Source organism: Schistocerca americana, chromosome 10 (assembly GCF_021461395.2).
Source record: "Schistocerca americana isolate TAMUIC-IGC-003095 chromosome 10, iqSchAmer2.1, whole genome shotgun sequence".
NCBI classification, from domain to species: Eukaryota; Metazoa; Arthropoda; class Insecta; order Orthoptera; family Acrididae; genus Schistocerca; species Schistocerca americana.
Window position 1 is genome coordinate 162,269,318 of NC_060128.1, and position 19,837 is coordinate 162,289,154.

General features: G+C 41.8%; 1 protein-coding gene across 6 annotated transcripts in view; it reads left to right on the top strand.

The window, feature by feature from the left end:
• Positions 1-2,765: 2,765 nt before the first annotated feature.
• LOC124552695 (V-type proton ATPase 116 kDa subunit a1) overlaps positions 2,766-19,837 on the top strand; it is a 113,597-nt gene continuing 96,525 nt past the window's right edge. For 4 of the 6 annotated variants that reach the window (XM_047127034.1, XM_047127037.1, XM_047127038.1 and 1 more), the window contains exons 1-2: positions 2,767-3,047; positions 6,782-6,958. In XM_047127034.1, the coding sequence (XP_046982990.1) occupies positions 2,931-3,047; positions 6,782-6,958 (294 nt within the window). In that variant the 5' untranslated portion in view covers positions 2,767-2,930. Of the gene's footprint in view, positions 3,048-6,781; positions 6,959-19,837 lie in introns of all 6 variants that reach the window. The other 2 variants (XM_047127033.1, XM_047127035.1) reach the window with 1 other exon arrangement.

Below are 19,837 nucleotides of genomic sequence, written 5' to 3' on the forward strand. Positions count from 1 at the left end.
GAACAAAAGTAAAACAACAGTAATCGAATGTAGCCAAAATAAATCAGGGAATTGCTGTTCATAGGCAATAACAATACCTCTCTCCTACTCTCTAAGGTTGTTTTGATATACCAGCAGTTCCAACAATTTCCTATACTTTTTTACTTTATTTGTACTGTATAAAAAGTTAAATAGTCTTTTAGCAAACATACTCATATATTTTCCACAACTTAAGAATACTTACAGAATTTTTTAGTCCTTACTTACTCAATACAATCAGTATATTTTTTCTGACCTTTACTCTTATAAATTTTAAGTTTCAGTCTTTATTGTAGTCTGAACAGTACTTGACTCAGCACGACATGAGCATTTATTAATATAAGTATGACTATATGTGTTGTCAACCAAAATTTGTGGCTAGACTGAGGACTTTTTTTGGTTGGGTGGGTGCTCTCTTGCATGGAGTGTCATCTACAGAAGCTCTAACTTTAAGTGTGACCCACAGAGTCACCTTGATATAAGTTCAAAATGTAGAATTCTGCAACTTACAAAACACTGAAAGTGTACTACCTAATAACTGAGTCACAACTGGAATCAGTCGATTCAAACAAATATCTGTCTGTATAAGTTTGTGGGGATACAAAATGGAACATTCACTAAGGCTCAGTCATAGGTAAAGCAGCTGGTAGATGTCAGTACATTGGTGGGACTGAGAAAATGTCAGTCTACAAAGGAGATTAATTACAATACTCTTGTGTGACCTGTATTAGTATGTTGCTCAAGTGTGAAGGACCCATACCAAACGGAACTAACAGGGGACAAAAAATTGGCCAGTTGAGAGTAGGGCTCACGCACTGAGGGTTCTGTGCAAACTTAATTATGTACATAGACAGTTCATTCATTCCGCCAATCGAGAATCTCGAACATTTTTTGCCAGTTATCGACATTGATACCGGTAAGAGATGTGTCCTAAGGCCTACAACAATTTCTAGAATATTTTAATATCAATAATATAAATGTGACATAAAGTCACGCGGAAGGCAGGCGATCATAATAATAACAATCAGTAGTTCTTCATTTAGGTGGACTGAGTTGCAATAGTAAAAGTCCAACATCAGGTAAGGAATGACTTCATTGTTCATATTTGACGTTTTGGAATTTATTCATCAGCAGATATCAAGGAGCAATTACTGCACGTAGATACGGCGTTTCATGTGGTAAGTGAAGTGCCATATCTATATGGCACGAAAATAAACCAAAACAATAAAATAAAAATTAAGAATGTACAAAAGCATAAAATCCACTACTGCAACATGTGCTGTCGTGCGAAAATAGGTTAATTTTTTAAGTTAGTAGACGACGACACAGTCCCATCACTTCAACGTCAAGATTCTTCTCGAAAAACCTTAACGATGACGTGGCGTTCCGCGCTGCTGAAGGCCGTTTGTGAATGCCACCATTTCAAATGTATCGTGGAATGTTTTGACTTGACGCGACAGCAAGTGTGAACTGGTCATAACCATTTAACTGAAAGAGCAATAGTTCCTGTTTCTATTATATCAGTGCGTTCAGGTGAATGTGAAAACAGCCCATTGTTTAATTTGTCGTGCTGATGCAATGGACATTCCAACTATATGGGACCGAGCGATGTGTTGTAGTGGTTAAGAAAATTGACCCCCATCTGTCAGGAGTGGGATTCAAGTGTTTTTCCAATTACCATACTTGTATCTGAAGTGCCATATTTAAGTGCGTTGAAAATAAAGCAAAACAATAATATAAAGATTAAGACATACTTAAGTTTGTCATACTATTTGAAAGGGATGTCTTACCCCATTCTTTTTTTTCTAATCCTATCTGTGTTTCTCACTATAACGATGTTATCGTCAGGAGGACTTTGAAAACTAACCTTCCTGTTTCGTACGAAGCAAAGGAAAAATAACTTGGCTTCATTTTTGAAGGGATGTGTGTGTAGACAATTAAATATACAAAATCGCCATTGAGAAAATGCAGTGTAATTCTGCTCCAAAGGAAGCAAATACATGCGTTAGATTAAATCTCATTTTTGTTTACAAAAACGAAGATGATCTTGGCTTCCTATTCTGTATTAATGTATCCATCTGTATAAACAGAACACAGAAGGTAGGGTACACCAGAATGAAATCTCTGTACCGTCACATTTGAGATAGTTAGATTACACGAATCAGGTGAAGTAAACCGTAGTTTGATGGGAACTACTTGTTTACCAAAATCCATTAATAACTTTTTTATAAACTGCTTGTTATTCCTCTCACATTGTTTGCCATAAGTTTTGTGGAATAGGTTTTAACTTACTCACGTTACACTACAGTGTAAAACGACATGTCTATTACTGCCGCTGGGTGTTGAACTACTGACGCAGTGCGTATTTGATTGTTTTCTTTTCTTATAAGGCTGTCATTAGGCATGAAGTTACTGCACTACTTTTTCTGCCAAACTTCTGACAACAGGTACTTTTTCTGCTCTTTCCTTTACTGTGTTACGCGGAAGATGCTCTGATATACACTAGAAATTGATATACGGTGCCATAAAATAGGAATATGTTTTCATAGAAAATATCCCTACAAGACTACAGTAACTACAGGAGCTATTATACTTACTAGATTGCTCGAATCCGTTAATCTGTTATCACTAGCACACATTTTCTTCAAAGAGAATGTGTAAGAATAGCTCTTTACGTAAATTTAATATCTAATCTGATACACGTTCTCTTATCTGTTTAGGTGTGAACTTCCGTATCTCGCATCAATACCAATCTTTGCAGCAGAGAGACGTCAGTCTGAACATTGCTTCGATCCTGTCGTGACGTCAAGATATAGTCACCTGACTTGTTGTGGAAACTGATGGAGGCGTAGCCGCGTTGAGAGAAATTTGAAGTGCATTTTGTTTGAGGAACCTAAAGGTAAAGCAACAACATGGGGTCGTTATTTAGAAGCGAAGAAATGACTCTGTGTCAATTGTTTCTTCAAAGTGAAGCAGCCTATGCATGTGTTTCTGAATTGGGAGAACTAGGATTGGTCCAGTTTCGTGATGTAAGTATGAGACAAACTTACAGTTAATGTCATGTCTGTACGTTTTAATGTAGGGATTAATTTGATTAATTCGCGAAATCGATTTGGATTACAGAATTTTAGAAGTAATGTTATTGGCAGTGCCTTTTGAAGAATGTAGCATGAAGTATTTAATGTCTGAAGGATGCCGTAATCGATGTAGTACTTTGCTTGTATTACTAAATGAAGAAACAGGAGGGGCCGTCGTTTACTAAGCCAGCCCCCGCCCCCCTCCCTGTTACTCGTTCCATTACAAAGTCTGTTTCGTAGATGATATATTATTCGATTTACATTTTCTCGAATGACATTTCATCTGCTTCGTTTTTCTTTGAGGCTTGGCAATTGTGATCGCCACTGTCGTGTGTAATTTTAGTTGTTTCCTTCCAAAAAATCCATATTTTTTATCAGTTGTTGGTGGAATGTTGAGAGTTGGTAAAAAGTCAGAATTTGACATTTAAATTCATTGTGAGTAATTAATTAGAAATTAAGTTCTACAGTGAGCTGCGAGTGCAGATTGTTGTACAAAAGTTCAGAGGTAACAGATCGATGGATTTGAAGGTTCTGCCCTTCGGTGTCGTTACTGTACTCATGACGTCTGCCAATTGTTGCTAAACGAGAACTTCATCATTCGAAACCTATTTAGTGTAATGGGAACACAATAGGCCTACTTAATTTTCAGGAATTTTATACAACTACATGCTTCACTGTAGTGTGTTTTATAGAAAGTTACCATGAAGTCTTGGCTACATACGTCTGATTTTATTCACGATGTTCTGTTAGGTCTTTCTTCGTGCACAGACATTTCCTGGGGAATTGTGGCAGTAAAACCATTGTCTTCATCTCTTATTTTACTAGATAATTTTGACTAACTGCTGTAAACTTTGATCAATAAGATATCTAGGCCACATTTAATAAATTTTCAAATTCTATAGGAAAGAGATGTCAAATAAAAGGAAGGGCAGTGTTTAAATGAGTAGCCATGAACATTAGGTATTTGGATATTTATTAATTAGAAAGTGGAAGTTTGGAGTTTTCAGCTTAAATTTCGTTCCAGCTCAAAACTGTGTGTGTGTGTGTGTGTGTGTGTGTGTGTGTGTGTGTGTGTGTGTGGGGGGGGGGGGGGGGGGGGTTTGGGTGGTACTAGATACAGTAGGAAATGCAACGTACATTTGTTAGTGGATTGGTTGATATTGTTTTCGTCAGGTAGGAAAGAGTTTGTTGGACAAATGTATGAAATTTTGGCAGTATGGGAAGGGGGCACAATCACACTAGTAAAATTTTCAACTGAAGTCTTGCCATAGGGGGAGGAAGAGAAGAGGGTGGAGAAAATGTTCTTTTTAAACTAAATTGGGAAACAGGCTGGAATATAAATGTGCTCTTGTGCAAATCATTCTCATCAGAATGTATTGCCATATCTAGATTGATTCTCTAATCACTTTTGCATTAGTGTAGTAAGGCACTTCATATTACTGTGTGTAAAGAGAAATAAAATGTGAGCTGGGAAGTTCATGTGCAGCAGTAAATAATATTTGGCAACATATGTTAGCAGTGTTATTTCTTTTTGTCACTCCGTGAAATTTGGATCTAGTAACTCACCTTTAAATGTTAACGCTAGATTAACTAGTTCCTGCAACATTAATTTGAGAAACATTATTGCTCATATTGCAACAAACTAAAGAACGGGATAGTGGGTACACATTTGGAAGGAGGTGGATTCAAGTGCACATCCAGAAGTCATAATGAAGGGTTTTTGTGGTTTCTTAAGCTGAATGCTATGATGACTCCTTCGATGATTTAGCAAATTCGTGCCCCACTCATGTCCAGTTTGAGCTCCATTTATAATGACCTCAAGCAAGAGAGAGCATTGTAGTTATAGCTTAGAGAAACACACATTAAAAAGTAGGCAAAGGGTATTCTTCTTTCATGTAACTGCTTGTTTCTTTATGGGGAACAGGAATATGAATACTTTTATTTGGCATTTTCCCTTCCTTCCTTCCTTAAGAAAGCTGTGAGAAATAGTAAATAAAGGAAAATCAGTGCATGAAACATAGGGAAATTTCTGATTCCATGCACCTGCTCTGACCATCAAGATGGCAGAAACCCACAACTCCAGCATATATAATGTGACCACCATAATATCACTACATACAAATGCGAACAAAAATAAATATGGCATGGACTGTTTCATTCTAGCAATAAAATAAAACTAATGGGACATCTTTGGGAAGCAGGGGTTTAGGGCAGGGACAAGCTAAACATATGACAACACCAGTAACGGCACCATCCCTAAACAAATAGCCATAAAATCAGCACAAATATGCTCAGTACAACACAAAAAATTAAAACCATAGGAATCATACATTTCACTTACCTGTATAGCTGAAACAGTGCCCTCAATAACAAAAACCTTCACAACTGGAAAATGCGGTACCGCATATTTCACGTGACCTTACGTAATGTAAGCAAAGCCCTCAATACTGGGAATCCCCCCACAATTCAAATACCTGGTATCATAAATTTCTTTTGACCTGCGTAGTTCAAAGCCCTCGATATCTAAAATCCAGATGCAGCTTGAAAACTGAAAACCCAGGAGCACTTCACCATATGAAATACGCTTAAACAACTATAAACACAAAACAAAAGCCTCCAAACAATTCCAATTTCCCAAACTATCCTCCCCAATCCATCCAGTACCACAAATAAACATAATACCCACATAAAAATAGAATGTAAAAATTAACAACATTCAAACCTTATGAGATAACAAGAAAAATACCAAACCAGTCCTCAGGAAACAACTAAATAACTCCTCTACCCACCCCGAAAACTTCCAACACTAATAATACCTAATGCAGACACGAACTGATGACACCAAGACAAGAAATAAAACTAACACACTAATGAAGCCACACACTCTTGCAAATACAGTACAGCAGAAGAATCACACAAAGTTCAGTGACTCACTCCCACACACAGCACAACCATCTTCAAATGTGAACATCCAACTCAAGAGCACGCCACCACGTGCAATAACGAGAAATCTACTAACATGATTTGACTTGAAAACACTGCGCCACCCCGATGTCATTTATTTACACCATGAATTGAAGCAGACAGATGGAATCTGAAACTTTCCTTGCCCCACAATACTTCTTGACTCTATTTACAAGCACATTTATTGCAAGTCACAGGTTTCAAATCTCCATTAATGTCTAAGCTCTGCAACTTTTGCTTTAAATACAATAGCATGTTTTCTAGATGAAAATGTCGAAGTTGATGTATTTTTCGTGTTTGCATTCCCTAATGGCTCATGACATTCTGTGGTAACTCTTCAGTGAGGAAAAAAATGTTCATGGAACATAAGTATGTAATGGTGTTGTCCTGCCCACTCTAAAAATTCTTGTAGACAGCCTCACAGTTCCCTTAATTGGCTGTAGGAAAGCTATTCACCATCACAAATCAAAATTGGTACTAAAATATTATAAAAAATAGAAAGTTGTAATGGTCAGCATATTGCCATATTTTTCAATGAAAAATGTATTGTAATTGAATACCAAGTCTCTTGTTCTGTTGTCACGAAAGACTGTAATTAGGATACGTATATCATGTAAATTATTGACTATCTTCTGTACACAGTTAAAGCTACAAGGAACTGTCAGTAGTTTAGTGTTTATTAATTTATTCCGTGTAATGATCAGTGTTTCTTTTTATTGCAGTTGAATCCTGATGTTAATGCATTTCAAAGGAAATTTGTCAATGAAGTCCGAAGATGTGACGAGATGGAGCGAAAGCTGCGTTACTTGGAGAAAGAGATTCGGAAGGATGGCATTCCGATGTTGGACACGGGGGAGAGTCCAGAGGCTCCTCAGCCTAGGGAGATGATAGACTTGGAGGTTAGTAGAACTTTGCTGGAATCTGTAGAACTTGACTTAAAGCAATATTAGTTTGCAAAAAATTAAATAAATTTGAAACTGGCTTTGAGCTTTGTGTTAATCATCAGTTGTCTGTCTTGCTAAACAAGTATATAAAGCACAGATTTGTATCCAAGATAGGTATGAACAACAGATGGAAACATAATAAAACTGTGTTATATGACTATCAGCATAGGACCACTGTTACTAGAATCCATATAACCTGGGTGGTGAGAGAGGCATCATTCACACACACAAAATAAAAAATAAAAGAAATTGTAGAGGTCTTAAAAACAGTTTTTAATATATTGTGTAAAAATTTGGTTAGCATATATTTTCAGATTCTTCTTTTCCCTTAGTGTTTGTCCCACAGTGTAATGAGGTCCAACCTTTGGTTGTCTCCAGCTGGCTTAATCTTTTGCTTGTTCAGGGTGAAGACCTGCTATCTTGAGGTATATGCAGAGTTTACCAAGGCAACATTGCTTCAAACTTTTGTATATACATCTTCTATTTTAGGTGGAGAGTGGGACAATGGCTGGTCAGCATAACTCCTTCAGCTGTGTGTCTGTCTCTTATTCAAATGTGAACAGTTTCAGTGACACTGCTCAATCATAAGGACCCTCTATTGGCAAGAATTGGATGTATAACCAACTGTTCACTGCCTGTACTGCCATAATGGCATAAGTATCCGAACCTGAGTTTCATGATTATTCCCTGTTATGGCAATGACCAAAGTTGGTTATAGGTCCAGTTTTTGCCAGTAGAGGGGTGTGATGACGGTGCAGCAAGTCACAGAAACAGTTTGCATTTGAATAAAGAGATTTAAACAAATGGATGAAGGTGTTACCATTAATTACTATAATATTGATTTGGTGCACAAATAAGTAGTTAGTGTACTTTTGATGGAAACCTGAGTTGTGCAGTTGTTTCGTAGTCTGCTCAAAGTACTTGTCTGTACCATCATAGATGGTTTTCCTTCATCTCAGTGATAAAGGCCTCTCTGTATCACCTGTGAATTTAATACAGTATCAGGCCAGATGCCACCTAAACCTTATGCTTTCCATTACAGCAGATCATTGCTTTTTTTGTGTGTGGTTGCTGAGTGGCCTATTTTTGACTTAAATCGGTATGGGATCATTGTACTGTGGAATACATTCATCTACGAAAAAAATAACTGAGAACACTACTGTACTTGAACAAATTGTAGCAGTGTTGGTTTGTTGCAGGGAGTATCTAGTTTCAGATCACTACCAATTAGGTTGAAATTAATGTTACTACTTGAGAATATCAGGGTATTTACTTTTTTTATAGATTGTGTGAAACAAGAAGTTGGCATTCTTTTGTAATTAATTACTGCCCACCATGACTGTGCGTATAAAGAGGAATATTCGATACTAGTCATTGGCTTTAATCAGATGTAAGAGATGTGCTCATAAGTTTTTTTCCTATTTGGTTAGGATTTTTTGATGCCATTTTTGTTGTAGGCCTGAGTAATCAATGGGGAGTACAAAACTATGTAGATTTACCTTACTATTGAAGTAACTATCGACACAACAGTGGGAGTTGTGAAACTATGGAATGAAACTGCATCCTGTAATTGCCAACAATGCCCTTTATTTTGAACTACCTCTGATAATTGTAATCAAAATAAAATTTTACTTTCCAATACTTTTGTCATTAAATCTTTCAAAACCTGCATTGTTATTAAAGATACATGCCTCTTAAACTATGTAACTCACCTCTATGAGATTTCCTTTTCTGTATGACAGCACTGCTAAGTCTGTGTTCTGCAATATAAAAGCTACTTCCTGGATATAATTTTACACATTTCTTATTAAATCATTGCACCTTGGTTTTTGTACCCTCACATGACGCGAGCTCTTGCATAGTTGTAAATTCTACTCCGCTCATCAGTAATGAAGTAACTGTTGCTTTTTGATCAGTCAACATGTTACAACCAAGTCAGCTAACAGTATGGAACTGTTTCTTTCCCTAATTTGTGGTTTTGTGAGATCGGGGATGTTCATCTTTCACTCATGTTTTGCTACATGAACATTGTTTGGCTGTGATTAGTTCCCTATTTGTTCCAAAACTTTTTATTCCTGTTGTTGCTGTAGATGTCAGTACATTGGTGGGACTGAGAAAATGTCAGTCTACAAAGGAGATTAATTACAATACTCTTGTGTGACCTGTATTAGTATGTTGCTCAAGTGTTTGTCATCTGTGCCGCACAGTCCCACTGGGTGGGTGCATACAAGTAGGTGCTTCTCATCCACAGGTGTGACCAACCTGTGCTTTCTCCTAACATTCCGGAATCCATCTCAAGTTTATCTCTGAGGAAGGAATTAATAACTTCAAAAGTTAGCGTTTTGATATGTATCTACAGTACGTAAAATTTTGACTGCTGATTAGCATTTTCAGATTTGCCAAATTGATAGAGTATAAGGAATCTTGAATGAATACTATAATCTGTAGCTGTTGTGAAACTTTGACTTAGTGGAACATGTACTGGATTAAGATTAAACATGGAATTTTGGCTTCTGTGGGGTCTATTCTTATGGAATAAACATCCTATTGCGACTTGCTGCCTCAGTCTAGTAGTTCAATGCTTCTACTACTATGCTACAAATTGATGGTGAAAATAAGGTGGAGGAATAACACTGCAAATTCTAGATTTAAATAGAATCTATATCCTTCCGTGTGTGTGTGTGTGTGTGTGTGTGTGTGTGTGTGTCAATTTATTGCCCTGAAAGGGAAATTTGTCCAACATGTAGCAACGTTTTCAGTGTTGTTGATGGCCTTATCAGTAACGCAACTGTGTGATGATTTGTTACATTTCATCCATCCATTACTTTCCGTCAAGAATTTTTTAGAATTAAGTCAGGTGATGATTTTGTTCAGCAGGACTATATACTGGAGTTTGAAGGGCTCGCTGTTTACTCTCAGCATGTGGAATATAGGCAAGTGTATTATTGTAAGCAGTAAAAAAAATCATGATGAATCATTTGTGCCTCAAAACTCAGTGTCCTTGTAATAAACTGACACATTACAAGGATCGCTCTCATAAGTTCATGGAGATAATGCTGTTGCCAGTGGTGGCAGGGATTCATTTCATTTTCATCTGGAATATTTTGTGAAATAGTGTACCAGGACACTGAATGTGGAGAATAGATTTGGAAGGCCAGCTTTTAGAGTATTGGGGTCAGGATCAGTCTGGTGCGTAGGCCACCATTACGCAAGCTGCGAGCATTGGGAGTTAGTGGCTATTAGGACCTGCGTTTGCTTGTTCTTTGTATTTGGAGGACTGACGTGATGGGGCCTTAGTGAAACTGAGATATTTTTGTCACAGTTATTACAATGCTGTCATTTATCATAAATGCAATAAAAAATAGATCTCACTCGAAGCCCTTTAAAAGTTTTAAAAAGAACGTTCTCAGGCTGCAAAGGAATTGAAACTTGTGAATTTAATACCCTTTTCCAAGAAGGCTTGAAAAAGGACAAAAACTACAGGGGTATATGTTTTGCTGTGGTTAAAAGGATACTGCATTGGCTGGTGAATAAAGAAATGTCCAAATGGGCCACAACTTACTGGAAAAAGTTTAACAGCATTGTAATAAAAATTATGTGCCATAAAACATAATATTAAGGAACTGATGGCAGTGGACCAGGAATTACATTTATTGACTTAGGAAACGAAATGTTACAGTTTCACTGGATAATATCTACATTAAAATTAAATATATTTCCACTTTGAAATTGTTATGCAGTATCTAAGATCAAAATCAGTTTACAGTGAAAATTATCCGCAAATATTAAAACTTTTGAAGGTATGAACAAGACTGTTCATAAATCGATTTGAAAATATACACAAGTGATTCTTATTTTGGGAGAATTGCTATTCAGATATGGGGTTGGTTATAAGGTCTAATTCAAGACAGTAGATGCTTCATGTAATTTAATGTGTCTGATGCAGAAGATATATGTAAGTAGATAGCTCTAAAAGTGAAACTGTTCGTGGAAAAATTAATAATCTACCAGAGTGAACCCCAATGCATTCCTTGAAAAGAGAGAGTATTGTCAAGTATTGCATGCATTATGCTTGTAAATAAAGGTGAGGTGTTAGTGAAGGAGAAATAACATGCTGAAAAATGAAACTGGACAAAATGTTTAGCCGGCCGCTGTGTATGAGTGGTTCTTGGTGCTTCAGTCCAGAACCGAGCTGCTGCTGCGGTCGCAGGTTCGAATCTTGCCTCTGACATGGATGTGTGTGATGTCCTTAGGTTAGTTAGATTTAAGTAGTTCTAAGTCTAGGGGACTGATGACCTCAGATGTTACGTCCCATAGTGCTTAGAGCCATTTTTGAACAAAATGTTTCTAGACTCGCTTTCGTAGTTACAGCATGTGTACAAATAAATAAAATGCCTGGTAAGGAATTGTGTGTAGTGTAGCACTGTGTGGTTCATGAATGTGGGAGATGACATAGGCTGAAACTGACAGATGGATCTCTGTTGGCACATTTAATGTCAAGAATACAGACTCACAAATGAGGAGATATAGTAAAGAAGGAAGAATGGAGGAAAATTCATAGTTTGCTTGTACAAAGGCAGTTGCTGGGTAAGCCTCCTTTCGAGAACACCAGAAGAAATCATACACTTTACAAAACAAACAAAAAAAAATGATCTTATGGTGATAATATTGAAGAGTCACAGTTGGAATCGTCCTACTTGTACGAATACCTGGGTGTAACACTTCGTAAGTATATGAACTGGAATGATTACACAGACTCAGTCATAGGTGAAGCAGGTGTTATACTTAGATTTATTGAATGAATGCTGAGGAAATGCAATGAGTCAACAAAGGGGATTGCATACAAATCACTCATGCGGCACATACTAGAATGATGCTCAAGCGTGAGGGATCCATACCAAGTAGGACTGACAGGAGAGACTTAATGTACATAGAGGTGAGCACATATGATCAAAGGTTTGTTTGTGCTGTGGGAGAATGTCTCAGGGAAGCTGAATGAACTGAACTGACAGATTCTTGAAGATAGACATAAAATATCCTAAGAAAGACTACTTACAAAGTTTCAAGGGGCTTTTAATTATGCTAGAAATACACACCACTACCCTGTGTATTACACGGGGATCGTGAGGACAAGATTAGAATAACTACAGCATGCACAGGGGGCTTGTCAACAATCATTTTTTCTGCACACGATATGTGAATGGAATGGGAAGAAACTCCAACTGGGGCAGTGGGATGTACCCTCCACCATGTGCTTCAGTGATTTGCATAGTTACAGAAGACAAAAAAAATGTAGAAGGGCTTGGGTATGAGCAGAAGAATCAGGAGAGGTTGGTGGCAGTCCAGGTATCTGTGTAAACTCACTTATCTGTAAAACAATACCAGCTGTCATACGATACATACTGATGTAAAACAAAATGCTTCCTTTCCCCAGGGGGCTCGCCACTCTTTGGCGGGTTCGTGCTTGGATACCACGGGGCCCCAGCCTTTGCAGTATCTTTTCCCTTCTGTGCGGTGTATCTGTTCTTTTGCTATTCTTTTTCCCCTCCCTTGGGAACATATCTGGGGTGTACTGGGAATGTTCCGCATCGTTTGTCGCTGACAAGGATACTCTCACCACTGTTTTTAGTTCCCTTTTCCTTTCTTTGTTTCCCTTCTCCTCTCATTCCTCTGCTTCGGTGTTTGAGAATCCTCTTTTTCTTCCTGCTTTCTGTGCCCTCCTGAAGGGCACCCCACATGTCTGACATGTACCAGGTGACAGGATAACATGTATTTCCCAACCCTGGGTCAACAGGTAGGGTTTGCACGTACTCCCTAGTACAGGCCAGGCCCAGGGAGGGATGATTGCCTGAGCTGCAACCTCCCCAAATTGCCGATTCGTTCCCCTGTCAAGTGTTAGAGAGGTGTGACCTGAGGTGTGAACAGTCACTAAAGGCCCTTCCAGCTGCACCACGGTTCCTCATGGTCTCACGTACTGAAGATGGTCAGTCATTTACCATAGTAAATCTGTTTATTATTCAGAAATGTGTTGATGCAGTTGCGGTCCTGTGAAATCCTGCTGTTGTTTACGGAATGGCACTTCGATTTTGGAGACAACTACTGATTCTCAAGCACAACTGCTTGCTGCCTTGCTTATCCATGGCTACCCTGTTCGTGTTGAGGCCCATAGAACTCTTATTTCTTTCCGTAGTGTGATTTACACTAGGCTGACGATGGTCTGACTGAGGTTAAAATTCAATCTTGCCCCTCTGATCAGGGTGTCTTTGCTGTCCATTGGGTGAAGAAAAAGGTAGATTCCTCCTTAGTGCCCACTGGCACTTTTTTCTCATCCTTGATAGAGTGGTGCTTCCATCCAAGATCAAAACAGGTCATCAAATAATCACAGTCCGACCGTACATTCCGAACCCAATGCACTGCTACCAGTGTCATTGTTTCAACCACACTAGATCGTCTTATTGATATCCCGCCAAATGTGTAACCTGTGGTAGTGATGTGCATGAGGGTGATTGTCCGCCTCCTTCTCCCCACCTTAATGACAATCCACTCACTATAATGGACTTTGAGGGTGACAAATTACCTGAGAAGGTCAAGGTGATGGTCTACTGCTATGACGTAAAGCCATATATCACTCCCCCAATGCTGTGCCTTAAGTGCTGGAAGTTCAGCCATATGTCTTCCTGCTGTACTTCCAGCATCACCTGTTGGGGTTTTGGATGTCCTTCACTTCCCAATATTCCCTGTGCCTCGCCTCCCATCTGTCAGCTGCGGGGAGCACCATTCACCTTGTCCACCAGACTGCAAGATTCTCCAGAAAGAAAGAAAAACAGTGGAATAAAAGACCCTGGACCGACATACCTACACTGAGGCAAAGAGAAAATATGAAAGGCTACATCCTGTGCATATGACGTCAACCTATGCCGCAGCTACGACAACGGTTCTACCGTCTTCCGTTCTGCCATGTACAGTTGGCTCTGAACTGTCAGACTCCACCTGTCCCCTTGGTGGTGGTGGTGGTGGTGGTGGTGGTGGTGTGGGGGGCACTTCCCTCCCTGTTGCTCTTGCACAACCTTATTCAGGAGTAACACCCCACACCCAACCATTGAGGATGTCAGTCCCCACTTCTCAGTCTGAGATGTGTAAGTCTTCTTCGGCCCCTCTCGTCACGAAGGGATCCCTTGGGCCACTCACTTCCCAGGTTCCTACCAGTGGCAAAGCTACACCCGCCAGTGGCTGAAGCAACCACATGTAGCTGGTTGTAGGGCTTCATGGTCCTCTTCAGTCCCTGAGACTGAATCAGTGAAGCCTTCCCAGCCCGAAAAACCTAAGGAGTAGTGAGAGAAACATAAAAAGAAAAAGACCCCCCCCCCCCCCCCCCAAGAACTAAGGCACTCTAGTGGCACCCACTCCACCACTACCTACAAGCTCTGTGTCTGAGGATGAGGTGGAGATTCTGGCATCTGCTGAGGACCTAGATCTTGATGGGCTCTGACAAAATGGATGTCGATCGCACAGGTAATTGTCTGGTGGCAGCAGGTGACCCTGCTGTGCAGACTGCCTCATTGAGTGTTTCATGGCTTCCTAGTCTTACTATCATGTAAACCTCCAGTGGAATTGCGGCAGTTTTTTACACCAGCTGGCTGAGTTACAGCAACTGTTAAGATTTACACCTGCTTTCTGCATTGCTCTCGAGGAAACCGGGTTCCCAGCAAAACAGATCCCTGCCCTCCATGGCTATAAGGGATATTACAGGAACCGTAGCGACTATAATAGTGTGTCAGGTGGAGTTTGTGCCCATGTCTTGAACTCAGTATGTAGTGAGCCTGTGCCCCTTCAAATCCCACTTGAAGCTGTGGCTGCCAGGATAAGGACGCAGGAAACAACTGTGTACAACATACATCTTTCTCCAGATGGTGCAGTACCCTTGAGTGTATTGGCTGCACTGATTGATCAACTCCCTAAACCTTTCCTACTTTCGGGAGATTTTAATGCCCATAACCCTTTGTGTGGTGGCGTAATGCTTACTGGTCGAGGTAGGGAGGTCGAAAATTTACTGTCACAACTCGACCTTCTGCCTCTTAAATACAGGTGCCCCCACACATTTCGTTGTGGCACATGACACATATTCGGCCATTGATTTGTTGATTTGCAGTCCTGGCCTTCTCCCATCTATCCATTGGAGATAACATGACGACCTGTGTGATAGTGACCACTTCTCAGTCTTCCTGTCACTCCCCTGGTGTCATGCCCACGGACACCTACCCAGATGGGCTTTAAACAAGGAAGACTGGGAAGCCTTCACCACGGAATCTCCCGCACATGGTGCCATCAATGTTGTCGTTGAGCAGGTCATTACAAGGGTCGTTTCCGCTGCGGAAAAAATGATCCCACATTCTTTAGGGTGCCCCCAGATGCCAACACGTGGTTGCCATCTTTTTTTACATACGTAAAGCGTACAACGCGATCTGGCGACGACATATCCTTGCCAGATTGTATGAGTGGGGCCTCCAGGGCCCGCTCCTGATCCAAAACTTCCTGTCGCTCCGTACTTTCTGTGTCCAAGTCGGTGCCTCCCATAGATCCCCCCCCCCCCCCCCCCCCCCCACCCGTATCCAGCAGAATGGCGTTCTGCAGGGCTCTGTATTGAGTGTCTCTATTTTTAGTGGCTATTAACGGTCCAGGAGCAGCTGTAAGGCCATTGGTCTCACCTTATCTGTATGTGGATGACTTCTGCACTTCGTATTGCTCCTCCAGTATCGATGTAGCTGAGTGGTGCTTACAGGGAGCCATTCACAAGGCAGTCATGAGCTCTCGCCGATGGCTTCCAGTTTCTAGCCGCGAAGTCGTGTGTCATGCATTTCTGTCAGTGTTGCACCGTTCATTCAGAACCAGAACTTTACCTTAATGACAGTCCACTCACCGTAGTGGAGACATATCGATTCTTAGGACTGGTTTTTGCTGCCCGATTGACTTGACTTCCTCACCTTCGTCAACTTATGCGAAAGTGCTGGCAGCACCTCAGTGCCCTCCACTGCCTGAGCAACACAACTGGTGTGCAGATCACTCCACACTGCTGCAGCTCTATGAAGCCCTTGTTCAATCCCACCTTGACTATGGGAGTGTGGTTTATGGTTCAGCGGCGTCGTGGAGGAGACTGGTGTCCCTCCATTGAAGGTTAGGTGTGCACACCTGCTTGCCAGTTATGTTGCACACATTCATAGTTCTGCGCATCCGAATTACCGTCCCCTTTTCCCAACCACAGCGGTTCATCTCCTGCACCGGCAGTCCAGGTCAGGGCTTAAGATTGTGGTTCGTGTCCAGTCCCTTCTGTCTGAACTGGAGTCCTTCCCGTTACCACCTCTCCTCGAGGTCCATTCACGTACACCTCCACAGTGTACACCTAGGCCACAGATTCCTCTAGGCATTTTGCATAGCCCTAAGGACTCCGTTAACCTCTCCGCCACACACGGTTGGGTGGCTTGCGGAGTATAAATGTAGATGTAGAACTCTCCGCAATCACTTCCTCTCGATTCATGACTTGTACCGGGGCCATGAAGTGGTTTAGTCTGATGGCTTGATGGCTGATGGTCATGTAGGATTTGTGTATGTTCATGGAGGACATATTGAACAGAACTCCTTGCTAGGTGGCTGTGCAGAGCTGTAGGCCATACATTGTGCTCTTGAGCACATCCGCTCAAGCCCTGAAGAGTCATTTCTCCTGTGTACTGACTCCTTGAGTAGCCTACAAGCTATCAACCAGTGCTACCTTCCCCATCCTTTGGTAGCATCCATTCAGGAGTCCATCTTTGCCGTGGATCGGTTCCGTCGTTCCGTGGTGTTTGTGTGGATCCCACGCCATGTTGGAATCCCAGGCAATGAACTTGCCGACAGGCTGGCCAAACAGGCTACGTGGAAACTGCTTCTAGAGGTAGGCATCTCTGAAACTGACCTGCATTGTGTCTTAAACCACAGGGGTTTTTCTGCTTTGGGAGGTGGAATGGCATAACAATATGCACAACAAACTGTGTGTCATTAAGGAGACAATGAATGTGTGGAAGCCTTCCATGCGGTCCTCTCGCAGGGAATTGGTTGGCCTCTGCCGGCTCCACATTGGCCATACGTGGCTATTGCATGGTTACCTCCTCCGTTGCGAGGACCCACCTCAGTGTCGCTGTGGCTCACAAATGACGGTTGTCCACCTCTCCCTGGACTGCCCACTTCTAGCCACTCTGTGGCGGTGTTTTAACTTTCCCAGCACCCTGCCTTCGGGTGTTGGGCGACAATGCCTCAACAGCAGCTTTAGTTTTACATTTTATTCGTGAGGGTGGATTTTTGCATTTGATCTAAATTTTAGCTCATGTCATTTGTCCCTCTGTGTCCTCCACCCAAGTGCTTTTAGAGTGGAGGTTTTCATGTGTTGCAGAGTGGCTGGCTTCTCCTTTTTCTCCTCATGGTCAGCCAGCCATGGTAATCTGCTGTCTTGTTTTAATCTCTTCTACATGTTTCTTGTGGCTCTCATTTTCTTGTCTGATTTTGTCCATTTCAGTGTTTGTTACCATTCTATCATTATTGTGGTTTTCTTTTTTCTTCCACCTGTGTTTGTGCCAACCTCCGATGGTTGTCTGGGATCAAGATCCATTCCCCAATTCCTGGCCTGACAGTAGCAGACGGTCATCGTGGACCCTATTGCTATCTCCAGCACCTTGAGCTGTCATTTTAGGACATTTTGAGCTCTTCCCACTATGACCCTGCCTTTCTCCATTGGAAACAAGTGGATTAGGCTCGGGCAATATCCTTCTCTTCTCCGAATCATGAGTGCTACAATGCCTCCTTTACTATAAGGGAGCTGGATCATGCTGAGTTCATCCCGATCCTCTGCCCCAGGCCCAGACGCCGTCCACATTCAGATGTTGCAGCACCTTTCTCTTGCAGGCAAGCATTTTCTGCTCAACACATACCGCATCTGTGCAGAGGGCACATTTCCTGGACATTGGCGTGAAGACATTGTCATGCCCATACCTAAGCCCGGTAGGGACAAAAACCTTCCTTGTAGCTACTGCCCCACCTCTCTCGCCAGCTGTGTTTGCAAGGTGATGGAACATAGGATTCTTGCCTTGCTGATGTGGTGGCTCGAGTCTCTCAATTTAATGACGAATGCAAATTGTGGATTTCGAGCACAGCTTTCTGCAGTTGACCATCTCGTTACTTTGTCCACCCATGTCATGAATGGTTTACTGTGGAAATCCCAGACTGTGGCTGTGGTTTTTGATTTGGAGAAGGCCTACCTGCTGGAGAAATGGTATCCTCCGTACTCTTTACATGTGGGGCTTCCGTGACTGCTTGCCCTGTCTCTTTCAGGAATATTTAAGACAGAGTTTTCGAGTTGTGTGTTGGTTCTGCCTTGTTGGACACCTTTATCCAGGAAAACGATGTGCTTCAGGGTTCCATCCTGAGTGTCATCCTATTTGCTATCGTCATTAATCCTATAATGGCCTGTCTCCTGCCGGTCAACCCCGGCACCCATTTTGTTGGCTATTTTGCCATCTATTGCAGTTCTCCATGGACCTGTCTCATTGAGCAGTGATGTTTTGATCATTTTTACTCCTGGAGCCTCGACAGTGGCTTTCGCTTTTCCACTAACAAAACAGTCTGCATGAATTCCTGGTAATGCCATTGGTCTCTCCCCCCATCTTTACATCTTGGGCCTGTTGCCCTTCCAGTAATTGAAACTATGAAATTTCTGGGGCTTGTGCTCAAAGGGAAACACTCTTGGTCCTCATGTCTTGCCTGGCAGCCCACTTTATGCAGTTCCTCAATGTCCTACATGTCCTCAGTGGTACTCCCTGAGGTGCCAATAGAACCACTCTCCTCCATTTGTACCAGTCCCTTGCCCGTTCGAAACTCGACTATGGGTGATTTGTTTATGCATCTGCACATCCATCCCTCTTATGCCGTCTTAACACTATCCACGATCGTGGCATTCATTTGGTCACTGGCACCTTTTACACTAGCCCAGTTGAGTGTATGTGTGCTGAAGCTGCTGTAGTACCACTGTCGTACCGCCGCGACTTCCTCCTCAGTAAGTATGCATACTGTTTCTGCCATGCATAGCCACCCATTCTATGCCTCCTTCTTTGATGTTTTCTTTGATCACCAGTATGGGGCGCTTCCCGCTTCCCTCTTCCCTGTTATCTCCTGGAGTCCACTTTCGGCACTTGCTACGGTGGCTTATCTTCACAATACCTGTGACTTTCCCGGTGGGTGTGATCCGTTCACCACCTCAGTTTTGTGAAGTGGCCCATGTTAACTTTGGCCTTCATTCACTTCCTGAGGACACTACTCCAACCTCACTCTATCGCCTTCAGTTTCATGACCTTCACGATAGTACCTTTGTGTGGACTGACCGAGGGGCCGGGTGTGCCTTTGTCATTGGCATCCATGTCTTTTGATATCTGCTTCCGACACACTTCTCAGTATTTACAGTTGAGCTCTTTGGCCTATATCAGGCCACGGAGTACATCCGGCGTCACAACCTTTTCAATTGTGTCCTCTGCTCAGACTTGCTCAGCACCCTTCAAAGTCTAGGTGCGCTGTACACCGTACATTCCTTAGTGCAGCAGGTCCAGGAAAACTGTCACTTGCTCACTCTTGGTGGAATCAGTGTGATGCTTCTGTGGGTTCCTGCCAGGAAATGAGGCTGCTGACACTGCTGCCAAGGCTGCAGTGCTCGTACCTCAGTCTGCTAGTTCCTTTGTTCTCTTCGATGATCTCTGTGTTGTCGTCTCTCAGAAGGTGGTGTTCCTTTAGCGTCGCTGATGGTTCTCCATTCACGGGAAT